The 21,719-nt window shown below is 36.2% G+C and overlaps 1 protein-coding gene across 3 annotated transcripts in view; it reads right to left on the bottom strand.

Moving 5' to 3' along the window:
• Positions 1-21,719, bottom strand: part of ROCK1 (Rho associated coiled-coil containing protein kinase 1) — an 83,868-nt gene that overhangs the window by 43,826 nt on the left and 18,323 nt on the right. For 2 of the 3 annotated variants that reach the window (XR_009207709.1, XM_040058484.1), the window contains exons 2-5: positions 7,820-7,901; positions 4,057-4,157; positions 3,104-3,241; positions 1,712-1,887 (exon numbers count right to left, since the gene is read on the bottom strand). Coding sequence is in view for 2 of the 3 variants with exons in the window: in XM_040058484.1 (XP_039914418.1) it covers positions 1,712-1,887; positions 3,104-3,241; positions 4,057-4,157; positions 7,820-7,901 (497 nt within the window). In the remaining variant the exon portion in view is untranslated. Of the gene's footprint in view, positions 1-1,711; positions 1,888-3,103; positions 3,242-4,056; positions 4,158-7,819; positions 7,902-21,719 lie in introns of those variants that run through there. The other variant, XM_040058503.1, reaches the window with a different exon arrangement.

The following is a 21,719-nucleotide window of genomic DNA, read 5'->3' as shown; positions in this document are numbered from 1 at the left end:
ACTGTTGCTGGACAGCACAATCTACTCAAAGAGTATCTAGACAGTTCTACCTGTTCACAGTGTACCTTTCTAACCTGGAAGCATCTACCAACTTGCTAAAGTCAAGACAGACACGCTCTGCCTTGCCAGTGAAGCGCATCATCTCAACACAGAAGGTAATTGGTTTGGGAAGGCATGCACTACCCTTCATAAATCCATGCAGGCTGTTCACAATCATCTTCCTATCCACATGCTTGGAAATGGCCTCCTGACAATTGAAGCCAGCTGCCCTTAGGCTGGGCTAGCCTTCAGCTCCTCCGACTCTCTCCTCCCAGCCCTTCTTGGGGCATGGCAGGTGTGCTATTTGTTTCCTTCCAGACACCAGGAATCTCCTAATTCCCACACACCTTCCAAGGTGACAGAGAGCAGTATCATAAGGCTCCTTGGCAGCTCCCTCATCACCCCCGGCGTGTTCCACCGCGTGCCCTGGACATGGGCATACCCAGTTTGCACAACTGGGACTCAGCTTGATCTTCCCCTGCCAGAGCAATGTTTTGCCCTCCCAAGCTCTGCCACCGGGCACAGGACTTGAGAGGCTTGAAAGCAGACCTTATCAATGAAGGCAGCCTCAACCATTCCCATGTCCTTTGTCACTTGGTCCCCCACCCATTAAGCAGCAGGCCCATAATTTCACAAATTCCTTTTCATCCATCAGAGCTGAACAGATTAACTACAGAGGAAAACAAATTCCAAAAAACCTCCTGGTATCAAAATAATCTAAATTTTCACAAAAAACCCCCACCTCTCATTACTGCCGGCAACTTCTACTGCCTGCTCTCTAAAGCTTGCAATATACACATACAAATGGTTCATTCAGCCAGATAATTTACCCATTAGATGCAGCATAGCTACATAATTAATGATGCTCTAGATCCTACTCAAGCAATGGATTAGTAGTTTATTTTGCTTTGTGTTTGCAATTTTTGCAAAAGCTTATGGGTTAACACTGATCTTGTGACCAAATTACAAACTGAAAATGTAAATACTATATCTATACTACAAACTACTCAAATGTCCTGTATTTTCTGTTGAAAAAAATATTTTTCTGCTCCTAGTTAATATAATTAAAAGCTAGAAAGAGATACAAGTTTAAATATCAAACAGACAAGTTCTCAACCTATCCTAGAAGCGATTACATTTCACTTTAGGGCAAATACCTAATATGAAACAAATCCAAGTCCTTTTGCTCTGCATCTCAATTTTCCATCTTCCCCTCACAAGAAAACATATGGCTGGGAGATTTTCCTCACATTGTTCACAGATTCTTGTTTAATGGGTCACTGAGGCTTCAAATGCCTAGCAGAGAATTAATTCATAACAGTGGATACTACTGTGATCAAATTCCCTAAAAAGATTTTTCTAATCAAAGGGAAAGAACCATTTTGGGGCCAACATGCACATACCATTTTTGTTCTTGTTATCTCTTGGTAAAGTGGGACAATTTTATTGCTCCCCAAACTGAGGTACATCAGCCTACTGAAAACCTTCACTTTGACTACATCACCTCAGACTTACAGTTTCTGATGGCAACAACTTTTCATTTTGTAAGATGGAATAATTATGGAATAACAATAAAGAAGTAATATCTTGAATTTTAAAACTGCCTAAACTGAAGTAATTCTGGCAGCATAAGGAAATAGACAACCCTATGTAACATCTTCTTCTTTCTCACCTGTGTATAAAACCCATTGAATGAATTGCATCTAATGCAAGTACAACTTCAGCAGTATAAAATCTTGCCCATTTCTCTGGAACATCATAGTTACTCATTAAATTCACAAGGTCCCCGCCAGGCATGTATTCCATCACCATGTAAAGGTAACGGTCATCTTGGAATGCATAAAATAACTGCAAAAAAGCAAAAACAAAAAATAAGCCACTTAACGTTCCAGTTATCTTTAATATTTTGCTTGGTGGCAAATCAAAGGCATTTCTGTGCAAATTTCTGTCTTCCAAAGTAAGAGAATTGTTACAATAACTGTAGCAACTCTGCATCATTCAGCAAATATCCTAAAAATAAGTTAGCCTCTAGAGCAAATTTTAGCCAGATCCTTCATCCCTTGATATTACCTTGGAAGAAGTAGAATGCTGGTTACAAATTAAGATTTGTGAGTTTGGTGCAATTAATTTTGAGATAACTTCAAAGAACGCTCATTACATTTAGACAGAGTGTTTTTCTCACTGGGATGTTAGTTGGCCCATATGCAAAGATAAAACTACTCTGTTGCAAACATTTGCCTGATTCTACTTGTATTATCACTAAATGTTTATTTTTCTATTGTCAACATTTATTTATTATATAGAAAATGAGCCTAAACTTTAAACAATAAAAATATTTCCCTTGAAGTTGTTGTCCCTCTGTTCAACATTAGTAGTGCAAGCAGATTTTTCTTTACTTAAAATTGTATGAAATTATTAAGTTTTATTCTGAACAATCACACCCAGACAGATAGTAAAGCAGTTACCCATTTGACTTGGGTAAATCTTGAATGAGTTTGTGTGATTCTAACCTAACAGAAGAATTTATATGCTTAAGGGTAAGAACAGTTTAAATTAAAAAGCTGACATGTGCACACACAATGCTTGATGATTAGTTCAGGCATGCTCCTTTAAAACTTCAAAGGCAGCAGCGCCTTCCCAAAAACTGTCAGTGAAAACACCGAACTGGGGAAAAAATAACCAGAGTGGGCATAATTTGCAGAGATACACACAGAAATTAGAATATACAGAAGCTCTGTCTTAAGTACGTCTTTCGGGTATGCTGGATGATTCAAATAACTACTACAGAACAGAGGCACCAATATATATCTGGCAAAGAGTTTTAATAGTCAGATATACAGATATATACACAAAATAGTTTATCTTGTAAATGTAACAAAATACAGTTTGAAACAAGTGTGATACCTGCTCTTTTGTATAGCATTCCTTATCTTACTCATGTATTCCCTAGCAGACCAAAAAAAACACAACAAAAAAAGACTTTGAAACATGTAATTTCAAGTCATGCCATGTTGCAACCAAACTATTCTATAACATCAATATTTTAAAGGTAGTATCACTTTACCTGAACAACCCAGGGACTATTAGCAAATGCCATAATATCCCTTTCTTCCCAGAAGAACGCAGAATCAGATCTTTTTATCATCTCAAATTTGCTTAGAAGTTTCATAGCATACACTCTCCTTGAGGATTTATGCCTTACCTATCAAGACAAATGTGACATATGGAACATATCAGTTTGCCATATTAACGCATAAAGGACATCACTGAAAACATTACTTCTCCTGCTTTACCATTTAACATGTTTTCTAAGACTCTTCACATTACTATAAAGAATTATATACCATACATCCACAAAATAATTACATCTGACAACGCACTACTTTCAAAATACTTGCTAGAACTTTTCAATACAGAAGTCCATAGGCACAGGAGTCACGTAATTTGCATGTATGTGCCTTTAAAAGGACAAATACTGGCAGTTAGTGTTGTTAAACACCATAAAGTTAAAACTACAAACATTTTCCATAGTCCATTAGCAGATGTGTGTACTTGCTGCTGTATTTCCAGTTTCTCCCACCAGCACTTGATTAAATAAAGCAGGATTAACAAGCCTGGCTGCTAACCTATCACAAACAACACGCATCTCTCATCTGTGAGAACTATGTCCACAAAAATCTGGTGTAGTCCCTGAACTGGCAGAAACCCTTCTAGCCCTTAAGACTTCTTCAAGTGTCCATGTAAACAGTGGTAAAGGCTAATTTTCTAAATTATGAGGAATACACATTCCATTTTAAGAGAGAAGGACTACAATGAAAAACTAGTACTCGTACATTCGGACAGGACTGAAATAGGACATTTTCAAAAACATTTCCATAAAATGTAAAGGAATAAAATTTCACTGAGCCAAAGGCTTTAATATTTAAGACTTCATCTTCTGAACACTACACTGAGAAACAGGTGCATGAGGAAATACTCCAGAATATGTTCAAATGTACAAGTAGAAACTTAACTTACCAACTGAACCTCCCCAAATGCCCCTCTACCGATCACCTTCACCACTTCGTAATCTTCAGCTTTCATGCGCAGATCTCTCATTTTATTTACTGTGTCTTTATCTACATAGAACAAAATTCACATTTCACATATAGTCAACCCAATTAAACCCATCTAACTTCAATTTTTCATCGTTTTTTAGAAGAAGTGCTGCTCAAAGAACCTACCTTCCCAGTGAAAAATTCTCTGCAAGAATGCATGACCTTATTCTCATGACCATAGTTAGCAAAACCTGATACAACCTTAATGCAATGACTCTACTGTACAATTCTATTATGGGAGATCTTAATTTAGGAATCCGTTAAAAATAATTACCCGCCAAAAAAATCACTATGCAAAAAATTCATAGCCAGCGTGATCCTTCTTGCAAGCTGATCAATATAAAAAGATTGTTTCTGAATAAATATGCAACACAGCTGGGAAAGTGTATAAGAAAATACACTACAAGACACTTCAAAAAAATTCTTTAAAAAAGTTTCATTTTTCTGCACTTCCATGATTCCTAATACTCAAAAAAGTAGAATTTAATTTAAAACATGCAGTGGGAATCATTGCAATTATTTATATAAACCTGTCATTCTATAAACTAGAATAATTTACAAACTCCCAGTGGGCAGATATTCTAATTCCAAATTTGGTAAAAGATTAAAACAGTCTATTTTAATCCATGTGGGTCAACACTGGCATGAGACTACGTAAAAAAGCTTCATGCTCCAGTATTTCTAAAAGCCAGGATGTTCTACTAAAACAGATATACTCCTAATAAAAAAAATTATGCAACGGTACTTTATTTTTAAAAATAATATTCTAGGCTTAAAAGCAAAGTTTAGAGAGAAGGAAGTGCAGGAGAAGAAAAAGGAGGAGAAATATTTTTTTTAAGTTTGTTTGTTAAAAACTGACAAAGCAGTTGACAGAAAGTTGTCATTAGGCTTCTACCTACACAGGTCACAATCTAAAACAAAAGCAGCCTATCTACAATAAAAATTCAATAAGATTTTATTACCTCAAGAGGAACAAACATAGTTCTGTTTGAATAAATCCTCATTACTATCTTAATGTAAAGCAATCATGTACAATGCAGCATAACACAGGCTGATTCTGGTAAATTATAGCACAATTCTAAATTCTGACAAATTCTTTCACATAGGGATCCAAATAGCCAGTAGTTCCAACAAATAATGCATTGCCTTATCTGCTCTGGTGACAACTGGCTTACAGAAAAGGAGGAGCACGACTGCAAAGAACTAAAATGCAGCAATTTTCATGACAGCAGTTTTCTAGCTATTGTTGACTTCCTGCTTAGTAATCTCACCACAGGAGGTTCACCTCTTCTGAATGAAATCATAAGCACAACCACAAACCTTGCCTATAAACGGAGCAGAGTTAAGGAAAATACATCTGAAGAGCAACCTAAGCTAAGGATTTTAAAACCATGTAAGCCAAGCTTGTGATCAGCCGCAAATTGACATTTATGCTTGAGATACATACTAACACTGAGTTATCTTCAGACATCATGTTACAGTAACAACAGTGTTGGAAATTCAACCTCCATATTCTAAGATCTGTTAAACAAGGTTTCTCAGGCTGCAATATACTTCAACAGGCAGCTCCTTATCTCCCAGGACCAGTGGAGTCGAGTTTATGCTGTATGAACAGCTGGGGTGGCTCCCATGGCAAAAATCACCCTCTCCAACTTGCCCTCAACTTCGGTTACAGGCTCAGATGCTGCCTTGAAATGAAGTGAGTCACCACTGCAAAGCAGGGCTCTCACATACCTCTAACACCCATTTCTTTATTCTTTTAATTCTATATGGTAAAGTAACCGTAAGGTTCTACATTTGCAAAAGTCATCCTCACAACCCCAGCTGGTAGAGGCAGATTTGGCAGGCTCCACAAATACACAATGTAAATTAGGGAGAAGTAAACAGGGGATAAGATAGGGCAGTCTATAAAATAAAGGAAGCAAACTCCCATTTTATTTGCCGTCTAGAAATTTATTTTAAATTTCTGCAAAATGTTCCATACCAGGCAGCTAATACTACAAAAATGTATTTCAAAGAGTCCTCTAATAAAATTAAACATGAAAATGTCTTTTTAATTTTTTTTTAATAGAAATTCAAGGCAAACTAGATTTAGCTAGATTTCCCTCTGAGGCCACTACTCACACATCCACAGCTTCCTTTCATATTTCAGAAAACACTGCAAGTTAATGTTTCAAAGGCAGTTTGAAGGGAACCAATGTGTTCTGTTCTCCACCTTCAGATTACTTCAGGTCACATCTTACACAATACATAATTTGGACCAAAAAGATATTCATCATCAGGTTGTAAATGTAAAAGTTTTCTTTCACTCAGGCCCAAATGCAGAAGTGAAGCTTTTTGAGACTCACTAATGATTTCACTACTCATAAAAACTACATTCAAATTATCTGTTGCAATGAGTATTTCCTTTGCCTGATACAACTTCTCTTTTCTCCAAGAGTTTCACCACACCTTCTCAGTAAATAACTGAGTATACAAAATGGGCATATAACTCAGCATATGGTATCAATACAGTTTGAACTATGAAAAGTCAAACAGCGTTTGAACTTAGGCTTTCAATAACCAGCTTACGTGCAAGTGAGCCATCAACTAGACCTAGTGGACTCAAATATTCACACAAACAGAGACTAATGTAAAATAAACACCACTAATTCACTATCATAGATTACAGTTGCACCCAAGAAACCATTTGAAAACACTGTGCAAACAGAAAAAAACCACCCCACAAAAATTTCAAAGCAAAGACAAAAATTATTTTAGTCAAATTATTTTATATCTATATTTACCACAAAAAAAACATTTATTATAGAATTCAACTGAATTGCTTAAACCTGTAAAAAACTAATAGTATTAGCTTAATTTCAAGTTTTGCCCATTTAGTCTACAGGCAGAAGCAAGTCTTCAATCAGCAAACATTTCTGCAGCGATCTTCAGAATTTGTCAGTTTGGCAGCCCTCAGAAAAAGTTTTGATTCATAAATGCCTTTTTGGGGTTTTCTTTGTTTGTGGTTTGGTTTTTTTAATTATCAAAATTATGGAACTATTATTTCTATTTTAAAATCAACTTTATTACTTTAAAAAGTTATTATAGACTATAATGTGCATGAAATCTGGTTGTGGAAAAATACAGAGCAAATGCAGAGAATTCCACAGACACATCAGCTGCATACACAAGTAAATCCATCAGCTATTCAGTATAAGACTTTCATGAAAAGAGATCTTTTATATTAAAAAAAACCCCAAAGCTTACAAAATACATGCTCCAGTCTGTTAGTGAACAAATATTTAATATGTTTTCATGGCACCATATACATCACTATGTCATTTTACTGTTAATTGCTTATGACTACCTTAGTACATGAAATTAGAAAACAAGTTATGGGAACCCAGGGAGTTGCCCTAACAAAGACAAAAGGCCTTTCTCTTAAAAGGCTTTGTGCCACTGCAGACAAGGCCATTTACAGGGACAACAGATTGGACATTCAATTGCTGGGGATGAGATCTGCATAGGCAGCTGTCACTCCTCAGTGGGGAATAACTAAGACTCTTGCACCCAAAACAACTCGTACCCAAAAACTCAATACACCCCAAATGCCTAGGTGCCTTTCAAAGAGCTAGTACATGTGTTTTCTTTTAGATATTGCAGACTGCTGTTATTTAATGAATTAAACATTAAATACTTACACCTGTTTAAGAAGTTATCAATGTTCTTGTTTTTTCTTAAGGCAGGAAAATCCAAGTCATATACCAAAGCATCTAATCCATCCTGAAAAAAACCAAACAAAACAACAAGCAAAATTAAGTACTTGGAAAAATAATGATACATGCTGCTACCTGAAGAGCCAAGATTTAAAAAACAGTTGTCCCTATCAATCTTTCATGCAAAAGAAATCATTCACATTTATTTAATGACTGTTAGCAGTTATGTGAAACAGCTGCTACTCCTTCACTTCCATGGGACTCATCAAAATTTAATTCCATATGCTTCTATGTATTAATAATTACCGTCATGAGCTCGATACTTCCATGAAAATAATTGCTTTTTCCAAACACAAAAAGAACAAACAGCAGTTCTAATGAAGTTCAGTAATATTAAAAAGTCACAGTGCATCACCCAGTAGGCACTTGAACATGAAATAGCAACTGACAAATAGGACAATGATGGTAATTAATTCTCAGAATCAAACCCCTGCATTTCATCCACTGAATTCAGTGTGAATTCTCATTAACAAGATGCTGGCTTTATACATTCCGACTTACATCACAGTCACGAGCCCATCTGGCACTACTACCACAGCACACATCCCTGTAAACAAAAGCAACCTAAACAGCATCAAAAAGCCCAACAGAAAAATACAACAAAGAAGGAGATGGTTTTAAGGTCTCATTAAGTGCCGTGAACTTTGTGAGTTAAAAGTTTAAGTCTACGTTTGTCACTAGGTATAAATAACTCCTCAGTGGGTAACATCTTCTTGGAGAAAAACTAAACCAATTTTTTTGGCTGAAAAGCACAGACATGGCTTCCACTGAAAAATGATCAAGTATCCTATGGAATTACATAACAAAGAGTCAAAGTGCTAAGGGAGTCAGTCCTCTCTCTCAGGTAAATATTGTATTGACAACTGCAAAAACAGAGAGCAAGGTCATAAAATACAAATTGATGGATGTTACCAAAGCATGCCAGAGATGAACTGCTATTTACTTGTCCATTCATAGCCAGGTGTTTATGTTACCTATTTTTAACCTGCCTGGAGTGAGATATTAGACCGGACATACCTTTGATCTGATCAGTTCAGATCTGACTAGACCTATTTTGATTGCTTTCAGCTTTTAAAAGGAATTTTCTGTCCTTTTTTCAGAATTGAAAACTGAGCTATCAGTCTTTGCTAAGTATATCAAGTGACTATGCCTGAACAAAAGCTAGAGCATAAACTTTTTGAAAGCTTATTTTCCAGGAATATATAGTTGAGAACGTATTTGATTTAGACTGAAATATTAGTCCTTGATCTCTCACTTCAAATTCAAACCTGTTTTTCACCTCAGTCTTTAAGACTGACTTTTAACTATAAAAAAATCCCAAGTGCTATCAAAATTAAAATTATTTCTTGGCTTGCAGTTCACACTTTTAAAGTATGTGAGATAGAAATTATCTACTTCAGGTATAATAAGAATAAGTATTAAAATCATGCTAGAATTTGAAAACAGGTAGCTGCAAGGATAATTGAAATTACTTTAAGGGCTAGATATTATAAAATTGTCAATTTCATAAAAACATTCCTTTTTTAAGCTACCTCTGCATACAGCAGCTCATTTTGCACTAAGAAATGTTAAAAATAAAATTATACAAATTAAGAAAAGCATCACAATATTTCACTTCCCTAAAACAGTCAGGTTTTGCATCTTGTGTATTAAAGGACGTTTTTTGGGACTGACTGATGATGAAAAGGGAAAGCAAATAGCAAGGAGACAACATTTAATAAGTCAGCAGCAGAAATAAGAGAGTAAGAGGCCAACAACAATTTGGACTCAAGACAGATGCAGAAATAAAGCTATGCACATAGGCAAGGTAACTGAAACTTAGTGAGAAATACTTTGCAAACTACTAAAATATGTCTTTTCCAAAGATAGATGGTAAATATCCACGAAATCCAGGAAAAAAATTCAAAACTTTGGTTCTGTTGAGTAAATTCAACAGAGAACCATGATAACTGCTTGCACTGCAGTACAAAGTCCACCAGCAGCTTCTGTGCATTTATCTCCATGCTGTGTGAAGCAGTAGGAAAACACCAGCTAGGAGGCTGCTGGGTCCCATCCAGTAATTTTTAAAAGCAGATTAAAGATGGCAATGACTGTCAAATTTGGGGTTCAATCTGCCCTGAAGCCTTCAAATCTGTAGAGTCAATTGATTTGTCCAGGTTCACAGCTAACACAAAACTTCCCCACACCAAGCAGAAGCACAAAATTCTCAAATCCTGGTTGGCTCTGGGGTTGTGCAATCATCTGTTTCAATTCAGGGCTTGCTTCAAAAGCCAAACTTCAGTCTTTCTCTTTATAAGAAGGGAGGTTTTAAACACTGAATACAAAACTATACAAAAAATGGGAATATTTTTAAATTCATTACATCCATCTTACTTTTGTATCATACATCTTTTTTCAAAATACTAAAATATAAGCTCATGTCAAAAGAAGCATAAAGTACAGAAAATGTCATGGTTTCCTTGGTGTCTCAGGCATGTTAGGTATTTTGTTGTGCTATTTTTAAAAGTTTTAATTTAAAGATGGGGGGAAAAGTATACATATTCACTTTTAACAGGCAAAAGCAAATTTCAATACTGTTTAATTCAGAATTCACCATGTACAATGTTTCCGGTTCTGTTCTTCACCTTCCAGTTCTTAGATATGAACTCTACCAATTAAAATATTTAACTAAAAAACTCTGAAATACAGACTCAATCTATTGATCTCCCATTCATTTCAAATCATATTTCAAGATCATGTAAACAATATCTAGGGAAGCTACATGCCATTAATTGTTTATTTAAAAGCCTCTTCAAGAGTCAGCTCCCCTTCACTACAGCATCCAGAGAATAAATTATCCTGGTTCAAAACTTCCATTAAAAAAAGGTAAAGATGGGTGATATTCTGTAATTAAGAGACTTGCAAATCCTTGACTCTCAAAATAATTATTTTCTTCAACTGAAGCAACTTTCTGAAGGAAAAAAACAGCTTGGTATTTTAGTTTCAGATTGCAATTGCAAGACTAAGCTTGAAGTAATTTTATGGAATCAGAAATTAATGGAAGTAAAATATTTGGGATACAAAGGGTATAACAAAACATGAAACGGCCTATTTCACTTACATTAGGTAAAGCAGAACTTGCAAACACTACAAGCTGTCCCAGCACAAAGGGAAGCACAGAAGCACAGCTGTTTTTAAGTGGTATCACTAGTGGACAAACAGAGAGGAGTACACAAGCTCAAAGTGAGTGCTGGTTCGAAGTGGTGCAGGTCAGAGAGACAGGAATATACTATGGAGTTGTAGAAACAACGGCTTGCAGAAAAAGGGTAAAGGACAAATGAGACACGATCATGACTACCAGAGGCTGCAGAGATAGCTCATCTCTCAGCTTTCTTCATTTCATCTTGCTCAATCTTTCAATACGGCATCTGACTTTTTTGCCAGTACAGAAAGGAAGGGACATCATCTTTCCAGCAAGACCTATAGTAGCCATACTCTTCTCTTAAAGGATGACAAGATGTCATTACAATAGGCAACCATACCTCAAATAATTCCATGCACTCTATTAAAATAAGGCCGCCTCATTTTTATGATGGATTTTTCCTCCACTTGGATGGGTTCTATGTATTTTTAGTACATATCTTCTTTAAATACAGCACATTCCATACTTCTTGGAAACATACATTGTGGCTTAGAGGAATTTTCAGCTAACATTTAGTTCTACCTTTTTTTGTCATTACAGAGCAATTTTCCTGTTTAGCTTTCAGGTCTACACAGACATTTTCCTTACAATAGTTAAATTAGATTACTAAAATAAATTGGTTTATACCTCCAGTTACATGGTAATAGTATATCAGAGGTGATTTAAAAAGAACAGGGGAAAAACTTCATTTCTAAAGTTCTTCAGTCAGTTTCATGGTCTGATACAGCATTTTCTATACCACATTCATTCAATAAAATCATCAATAGTTTCATTATCTATTTAAAAGACCTCATTTTATCCTTACATTTAAAAAAGGCACACTAGGGAGTCATTACAACATGCTGAATTCCTCTTTACAAAACTGACAATTCCACATATTCTGTTGGTTTAATTTAATTCATTCCTACACCACACTTAAAAGTTTAGAAGGTATAATTATACGAAGTAAAATCAAAGGTCAGTCTAGATGCACAGACTGGCTCTGGAGATGACAGTAAGAGTGTCCAGGAAAAGGATATGCCTTGGTGTATGTGTGAGCCAGAAATGGTGCTGTGGCACTGTCATAGTTAACTATGATAAGAATTTTTTAGGAAATCTTTTCTTTGGTGATTTTTGTCTAAATGTTTTATCTGGTTTTGTTTCTTGCATTTGCAGCATCGTGCAGATATGAATTCCACCATCTACAGGCTCATTTTGAGCTTACCACTCTTTAACCAAAAAAGGGACAATGACTCTTTACCACCTCCCTCAAGACACAGCTTTACACACTTGCAGTATTTCACCACTGGCCAACTCTCTTCCAATTATCCTTGTATGAAAGCTATTTCAATTCCCACCATCAGCATCATCTGGAAACTGCATGCTGTATTTAAGCTGTGAGCACACTGTAAGTACACAATGCTTTACAACAGTTCCTGTTCTGCGCTTCAGTTATATTTTCAGTTATTCACCAAAATATCTGGTTCATTTTTATAGTCACTGCCTACTAGATTGATTCTTACACAAAACTAGGCACTACAAATCAAAGCTAGTTCAACATAACCTAAGTACATGAAGATGAGAGTTTTTTCTCCCACACACTCACCCAACATTCAATGATGAATTTTACCTACCACTTTTAATCAGCCAGGCACCACAATGTATTAATTTCTTCTTTTATTTGCTAGATCTTTAATTTTTACTGCCCTACCATCATTACTTGGTCTTATTCACTATTTTAGATCCCTTATGGCTGTGAAATACCATACACCTGTTAAACTCCATTACCAATCCGTTTTGAATACTGATCACCAGCTTTCCATTCATTTATCTATTCATACAACTCGCCATGCTCAACAGCCTTTGCCATTACTTTCCCTTCATTTTTTCTAAAAACACAGAATGCTGTAACATAAAACTTATCATTAACACATACATTAACTACACAATCTATTAACACTGAATTTCTCAGGTTGTTATGCTAACTTCTTTTCTTTAGATTCATCTAAAATGGAGTGGTTTTCTTCAGTTTGTCTTAAGCAGTCTCAGATTAACCGGATTTTTTTCCCCAAAATTTGGTCTATACCTACATCCAAAGTTTTAATGCATCAAACTGCCAGTACTACTATGAATATGCTAGACTTCTTCACTCTGCAACATTCCCTAATCTCAAAACTCACTACAATTATGCAACACTGGTTTTATTCAGATGTATGAATTAATATAATTTTATACGGATATTTGAAAATATACACCATCAACCAAGTCCAATTCAGCAAAACATATCTCATGATTCGTAACTGATATAAAGTAGAAAATGTAGTATATGATCTACATTATCAGGGTACAATTATAGCATTTTTTTATTTTGAAATTTTATTTCATACACATTTCATTATGATGCAGTATCATCTAGCACATAAGAAATAAAAATACATGAAATTCAGTTGAAACTTTGTTACTAAGACACTTGATTATTTTACTATTTATTTATTTAATACTTAATGGGTATTACTAGCACACAAAATTTGCATTCCTTGGACAGACTGGCAGTTAACCAAGTTTAAACTCTTTGCCACTTTTCCTTTTTTCAAGAGATGAAAGTAAGTCATAGGATCTACAGCCCTTAACTCTCTGTATTTTAGTTCCTGTATTGTAGGCATTTTTCTGTCTCTGCAGTCCTATGAGCTTCCCCCTGTACTCTCAAACCAACAAACCTGACTGACCTTAATTTGCACATGTTCATCGTAATTCGTAGTAACGTCCTGTCATACGCAAGTGAATCCTCTGCTCAACTATGCCAATACTGCTACATTTATCTCTCTCCAGTCAAGTACACAAAAGATCCCATTAAGTTTTAACTTAATCACGCTCATTAATTTCGCTGTCCAAATAAGAGAAAACTGCAATTTAACACTTCATCTTTAAAGTGGACAAGACAATGTAGACAGAGTTAAGGCACTTCACTTAAGAATTTTCATTAAATTGTTAGAGCAGGCAAAGTACACAAACTGACACATGAGCTTGAGTAAAATGCCCTTGATTCATCACCCAGAACAACACACAGAGCTCCTTGCTTCCTAGTATCCTGCAGTACCCATAGGACTTCTCGCAAATTTGGTTAAACAGATATTTCAAAAAGAAGTATTGGGGGAGGAGGGGGTGTTGGGGGTGTTAACTTGATAAAGATCTAAGAGTTTAACTCAGTGAAGATTTAACACCTGAATAAGGAGATCTTGAAACTTTAAGACAGCATTATTGAAAGCAGTATGGATTATTGTTTTCATTTTGGCCTTTTAAAAGGGTTATTCCAAGTGTAGTTGCAAACTCCACCCACATTCTGTATAGTTCCATGTATAAGTACATGCACTTTTCTTCTGTTCAAACAGTATCTGTTCAACACTTGAACTGACAAATTCCTAGAATATACACTTCCTACATGACTCACCAGATTATAAATCAATACAGGTATCTCAATTTACATTGATATATACAAACACGTACATCAAAATACGCATTGAAGCTAACATCAGAGCCAGAAGGCCTCTCAACATTGACATATCCATATTAGCACTTTAGGAAATCTCAGGTGCAAGTCTACAGACAGTAGACACATACAAGTAGTGTTTTTGCACACGCACTTCTGGGTGTTGCTGTTTCTTCACTCCATCAATGGACCTTATCACCTGAAGTATCTCCTAAAATAAACAAAATGTTGTGCAAATCTGTGAAATCAGCTTATATATGTTGGAGTCCAGGGCATTCCTTTGGTTGCCCTGGAGGGTCAGGGACCTGGGCAGGGGGATCTGGGACCCCAGCCCAGAGCCCAGGGCTCAGAGAGACACTGGATTTGATTTCAGTCCATGGGAGAGGCTTCTTGCACTGCAGGAAGCATTGCAGGCCACAAGAGTGTGAAAAATAGTAGTTTATTATATCACAGGGTGAAAAAACAGTGGGTTTGGGATTCTTGGCATTGAAGTGAATGGGGCAAGATGGAGAATCTGGGGCGTTGTCTCCTTCTTCTTCCTTCTTGTTCCCTCACTCCATTTCTGCAGTGACGTTGGCACAAAGTAGTTAGTGAGGATTGGGTCAGAGTAAAGATGACCTTTTTAGTAATAGTGATAGACATTGGTAAGAAATAGTAAATAAAGAATACGTAGCAATTAGTATAAAAGATAAGGACAGCCCAGGGAAAGGAGGAGTCACCAGATGTCCGAGCCGCGGCAAACATCTTTTGGACACTGAGAAAATTGTAAGATAAGAACTAATAAATGAAGCATGTAACCTTGAAGACTCCGTCTTTTCCTGCGCTTGGCACAGAGCTTTGTAGAGGGCCAGAACTCTAAAACCACCTGAATGCTGGGGAATTTAAACTCCTGAAAAGGAGCCCCCAACATATATAGAGTAAGCTTGCAGGAGTACTGCCAACACCCACTACACACCTCAGTCTTTCGCTAAAACAGAGGGCAAGTCATAGATCCTTCCCACCAGAGCCACTGACTAGATGGAGCAATCTTGAATAACGAGATGTGTTCTGATTGACACCTATTTGTGGGACTATTTTATGCCTAAAGTTATGGAAAACTGACATTGTTCGAAGACGCGCTCTAGAAAATGTATTTCAGTGGGTGTTTCTTTCCCTTCCAAATTCTAACAGTATTTTCCAACATTAATTTTACTACACTAGCATAATTTCTTGTGGTCAATAGTATTTACACCCAAACTTCCATTTAATACATTACTGCTTTATTATTTCAATTTGTCATGAGAATTAATTCCACTTAGTATCACATCTTTCTGATTCATTTCACAGCTAGTGAGATCACTGGATCCTTGCAGCTTCATTTCCTTAAAAAAGGTTCACTTGCATCGGTTAATATGCTCTGTGGGCAAGTTTTATAAACTTCAGAGCTGCCATACCAAATGTGGCACATTCTACCGTGAAAAGAATATTTTACATAAAAAGACTAAAGCAGTTGTAGAGCTATCTGGAAGGCTACAAAGATTCTTTATATTTTAATGTGTAGAAAATAAGAAAATAGATAGCCTACTTTAAGTTTAAATGATTTATCAAACCATGTTTGACTAACACCAGACTAGATAAAGCTTAAGTACAGCTTTCTAAAACTGCCCTTTTCAAAAAACCTGTACTAAATGTGATTAACACAAGTGCACCTAAAACACACATTTAAATAGTGTTAGAAGAAGTAGGAGTACTGGTAGTTAAAGAACTGACTGATGTTTACCACCACGGAAGCAGCATTCCACAGCCACTGCAGCGCTTGGCATTAGAAGTGCCTCACAGGTCTAGAGTTCCCAGCTACTGTAACAACTGCAACTGGAGATGAGATGGAGATGACAACCTGACACACTATCCACAGAAACACCTCATGGTGGAAAAAAGTGACTTCACATCCTTTCCACTTCTTAAAGTTATGGTATTAACCAAAAATACAAGGCAAGCCCTGTTCCCTCAACTAAGATAATAAAATAACTATTTAATTTTTATTTTTTTAAGCCAAGCATCACTTGTAAATGACAACAGCAAACGCTCTTTGAGGTCCCGACAGCTTTCCTGGTTATCCTGTGAGGGCAGATTCTTCCACAGGCAACACAGAGATCTGCTGTTGTGATTTGGGAGTCCCAACATTTTCATTTGTAACACAAACACCTTAAACTACCAATTTAGATCAATGGGAGTCAACACTCTAAGCAACGCTCATTAGAAAGCAAAAGTAACATGTATAAAAATTAACACTATGGATGCAAATACTGGTATATAACCTCCCTTCAACAAAATGATAGAAAGAAAGATCAGAGATAGGAAAGAATGAAGACAAACTGGTCCAGTCCTAGCTCAAAAGTCTAAGGCTTCTTTTGCAGTGACCTGAAAGGAGTCAAGTAAAGACTTCAACAAAAGAAAAGAAACTGCACAACTCCATTAAGAAATAGTGGTATTTACCAAAGGAAACAGAACCCCCTCCACATCTGTTGCCTAGGAAATTGCTGTCTGCCTCCCAGATTTTTTTCCAGGCAGGTATCCATGAAACCTGACTTCAGAAAGTAAGCCTCAGTCACCTGGACAAGATGTGAATCAGCAAGACACCAACAAGTTCACAGGAGTTATTGCAAACATAAATAAAAGTGCTCTAGCTCTTTTAAAAGCTGTCAAATATGTAAAGCAACTTTAGATCTCTTAGCTTTACATTATAGTAAAAACAGCTTAAGTTCGCCCATCAATAGCTTAAATTGCTGCTTCCAGCTCTCCCACCATGCTTTTGTCTGAAAAGTGATACCTCTGCAATGAAACAAAAAATTAAAAAAAAAAAATTACCAGCAAAGTATGCAATATAATAAGTCACTGGAAAGCTTATCTGTAAAGCAACAATACCTTAGCAGCCATACTGAACCTGTTGTCACTCACCTGGATTATGTTTGCTGCAAACATAACTAAGTGCCAGCTACAGATATAAACAATAAACTATACAACAATAAAAAGGAAAGTTCTCTCTCTAGCTTTGACAACTTGGTCTCTGGAGATTATATTAGTTCAATAATTATACTTTAGAAAAGGCTCTAAAAAGGTTTATCAAGGACAAAAAAACCCCTCTGCTAGTAATAATATCCACCCCACAGAAAAATAATCCAGGGACTGGAAACAGAGGCTGAGAACAAAAGTACTTAATTTTTTAAACAGAGCTCAGACAATTCACTGAATACCTTTTCAAGAAAGAGTGTGAACATCATAATTTTTCCAGCAGTCTGGAAACACTGCACAAAATCTCCCCTCTCTCACCACCAAAAGGGAAATGCTTCCCTAAAACACCACAAGTCAAAACACTTCTATAACCAATGAGAGAAGTCCAGAAGTGAAGATTATGAAAGACTTATACTAAAAAAACTCTGTAGAAACTGAAATAGCGATTTGTAAAGCAATGTGCCTTTCCTTAGTGTCACATGCCAAACAGTCTGCAAAAAGAAAAATATGGGAAGTTGAGCCCAATTGAAGCAAGGAATCAACTCTGAAAACTTATGCAATTGCGCAATCTCTCGTCAGAGCTCTAGCTACATTTCTGCAATAAACATTCCAGCACAAGCAATCACACGTCAAACAGATATTTGAAATATGCAACTAAACAAGAACTTAACACTATTTAAGAATTTGTGCATCATTAGACAGTTTTGTTCCACAAACCCTATTGGAGCCCATAGACTTTTTCGTGCATTGATTAAAAGAAAAACTTCATTTTCAATTAAAAAAGATGTCTGTATGCATAAACCCAATGTTTTTCTATATTTGTTCTTTTTTCCATGATGAATACACCCACAAAAATGACTTTCAAGTAATGTTATTTTTTTAAAAGGTTATACAAATTCCATGAGAATTATTTTAGATATAGACAAGCTATTTCTACTTCCAACCACTAAGATTCATCGGAATTAACAGGATTTTGTAACTAACATGAACAAAACAGCAAGTTTCACATTTTTGAGAGATTTTCTCTGCTAATATAGAACAAAACAGTTCTGCTAACAGATTGTTTCCAGAGTCCAGAACACAAAGAATTAAATTTTCAAGTTAATACATATAAAAAACATGCTTTTACCCACTACCTTTAAGCAATTTTTTTTCTGAAAGTATAAAGAGGTAAGTTCTCTTTCAAAACCCACCTGAAGAAAAAATGCTAACATATAGAGACAATGCCACTAGTAACACCTTTTAAATTAATACCGGATGTTTAAGTACATAATCAAGTCACTAATAGCGACTACTTTCAGGTGAAAAATACTCCCCCAATAGCTGTTTCCAGAGAAGTTGTGGATGTTCCATTCCTAAAAGTCTTCAAGGCCAAGTTGGACAGGGCTTGGAGCAACCTGGTCTAGTGGAAAGTGTCTGTCCATAGCAAGGGTTTGGAACTAGATGATCTTTAAGGTCCCTTGCAACCCAAATCATTCTACAGTTCTCTGATTTAAACCAAATCTCCTCTAAGTACTCTTCTTGCCCTTTTTGACACCATAGTAGAATCATGACTAAAATCCTGAATGCTTCGGACTGCATGTGAAAAAAGAAAGGCGTAACTATAAAATCAAAAACCTACATGAAAGCATGGTTCCACATTCCAGTACTGAAATGACAGAACAGAACCAAAGCTGTTCATGAAAACTAAAGGGTGGCTTTCTGCAAACTCCAAGTCTCTCTCATTATAATCAGTAAAGATTATACCATATGTAATACTGCAACAATATAAGCAGCTTTATCTGGGATTTTCAAGTACAGTATTCCAAGACTAGAGGGGGAGAGAAAGTATTAGAAATCCATTACAGGATCCAACATTTTTAATTTCAAGGAAGTCCAAAGATGTTGTGATTTTTACAAGCTTTTAGGAACATGCAAGTAAGTTTTTCTTTACTCCTTTTCAAGCTTTGAGACTAAAGTTTGAGGGAAACTAAAGCCACTGACTCCATATATCAAGAAAGAAGTGTCCCCCCAACATTTCCATTGCTCAATCATGAGACATGCATTTCTAATACACTTGCTCAAGAATGAGACACAGAGAGCAGAACTTCGTAAGACAGTGGTACTCAATTTCTACAACACTGGGTATTTTCACCAAGCTCATATGCTGCGATCATAAAGGATGAAAAATACTAAAATGCTAAGAAATAATTGTAAAAGCAACTCTTCTACCACCTTCTCCAGCTACATCAAAAGAGTAACTCAACTCCTCCCTGAAACCATTCTTCCTACACGCCACTCCAGAACCTGAGAAAACCATTCCCCCCACACAAAGAGGATACAGTAGACTGATACATGTACTCCAAAGGCATGATTTTTCTGTTGGATTTAGAACACGGGAGAAAACAAATCTTAACCCAGAGGAAAGAGAGCCAGGGCTGTCTGGACCATTGCCACAACCATGGAATCCTGTCAAAGTCTCTCTTGCCTGTCCTTACAAGGGAGCAAGACTCAGCTTGGGCTGATTAACTTAATCTCTACAGGAGATGAGGGCAGGCAATATTTTTGTCACACCATAAAAGCCTGACATAAGACAAATCAGAGCACACTAACATGACATTTTCTGTTCCTCCATCCCACAGACCATTTTGAGCAGCTGTCATTTAGTTTCTCATTAAGCAGAGAGCAAAACTGACAAGAAATGTGTTTTCCTGCAAAATAAACCAAAAGGGAATGAAAGGCTAGTTTTCACTTGCATCCAACTTCTATATGATTTTTACCCCAGCACTTACTTTATGAAAACATTTTTCCAGTATCTAATTTTTTTAAACAGTCGTTTAAAAAGCACTGCATTCTTGGAAATCTACTTGAAGTAAGAGACTAGAGATACATCGTATGTATGTATAAAAATATTTAAAAACTAAGTAATCCAATAGCCATGTCAAATGAGGTCAGGTAGTATCTTCTACTTCCCATTCAGATAAATACTGCGTTGTAAAACACTGAGGAAAGCAGGTTTCCAATTTCTAAATACTACAAAATATCAACATGAGATATTCTGGAATGTAATTAAAGAGCAGCAATATCAGTTCAAGAATTCAGAGTCACACCTTTGTCAGACATCCTGCGCTTCACTTTCTGAAAGTCAGCTGGACGACAGAGCCAGTTTGTGAAGAACTACATAAAACATGGATGGAGACAGTAATTTTGGAAACAGATGTTTGTTATCAATCATGGTCATTTCATAAATGAACATATCAAGCCTCAGAGACTTCAAAAGGAAATGAAGAAGGCAGTTATCTCTTTTGTGATATTCAAACAAAATGCACTGACATTGAGGTAAACTATCATTAAATTTAACTAAACCCTGAACTACAGATAAACAATTTGACTTAGAAAAGGAAAAACCCAACCATCTGACATTAGGAAAGGTCTAACACCAGGAAGTATGTGTGTGCATACATCCTCTATACACAGATTTATGCATCCCAAAAACCCAAACACACATACACACACACACACACACATATATATATATATTTAGGTGACCTACCACTTTCATTCAGATTCACATTTTACAAACTGGTTGGTCTGGCAAGAGAAATAAGAAGTACCAAAAACTTCAACAGAGACACAAACTGCTTTGCACTTGCAAAATTACAAGTAGTTCACGATGCACAGCTCTATATGCTTAAGGCAGTCTTCAGAGAAGACAAGCAATGCAGCACTTCATCTAATACTGTCATGTAAAGCACATTCAAAATCCCCCTTACTTGCCTCAGTCAAGATAACATATTGTGTAACTTGCAGCAAACAGAAAAGAACTGAATTTCCTCTTTTCCGAACCGCTGCAGATCAACTCTAAGATCATGTCACATTCACGTGTTTAGAGCTCTCCTACTTTCCTTCCAATACAGAATTAAGGGACAAGTATGAGAACTGGTCATTTCTTATACTTTTGTCCCTTTACCTACTGACCTATGACATAACAAATTTCCAACTTATTAAAACTTACCTCACTGAAAAACTTCTTTATCTGCTTATTCTCTGAAAGTAAGATGACACTTAGTCCAGTTCAACAGATTCAGTTAAAAGCCAACTTTTATATATATAAGAACACAGGTAGAGATAATACCTCTGTTTGTACATGTTCTTCCAATGCATTCTTATTTCATCGAATACACCTATTGCTATGGATCATGGTAGCT

Source organism: Hirundo rustica, chromosome 1, assembly GCF_015227805.2.
Source record: "Hirundo rustica isolate bHirRus1 chromosome 1, bHirRus1.pri.v3, whole genome shotgun sequence".
Classification (NCBI taxonomy): domain Eukaryota; kingdom Metazoa; phylum Chordata; class Aves; order Passeriformes; family Hirundinidae; genus Hirundo; species Hirundo rustica.
Note: the sequence above shows the minus strand (reverse complement) of the source record. Positions and strands in the feature narration are given on the sequence as shown.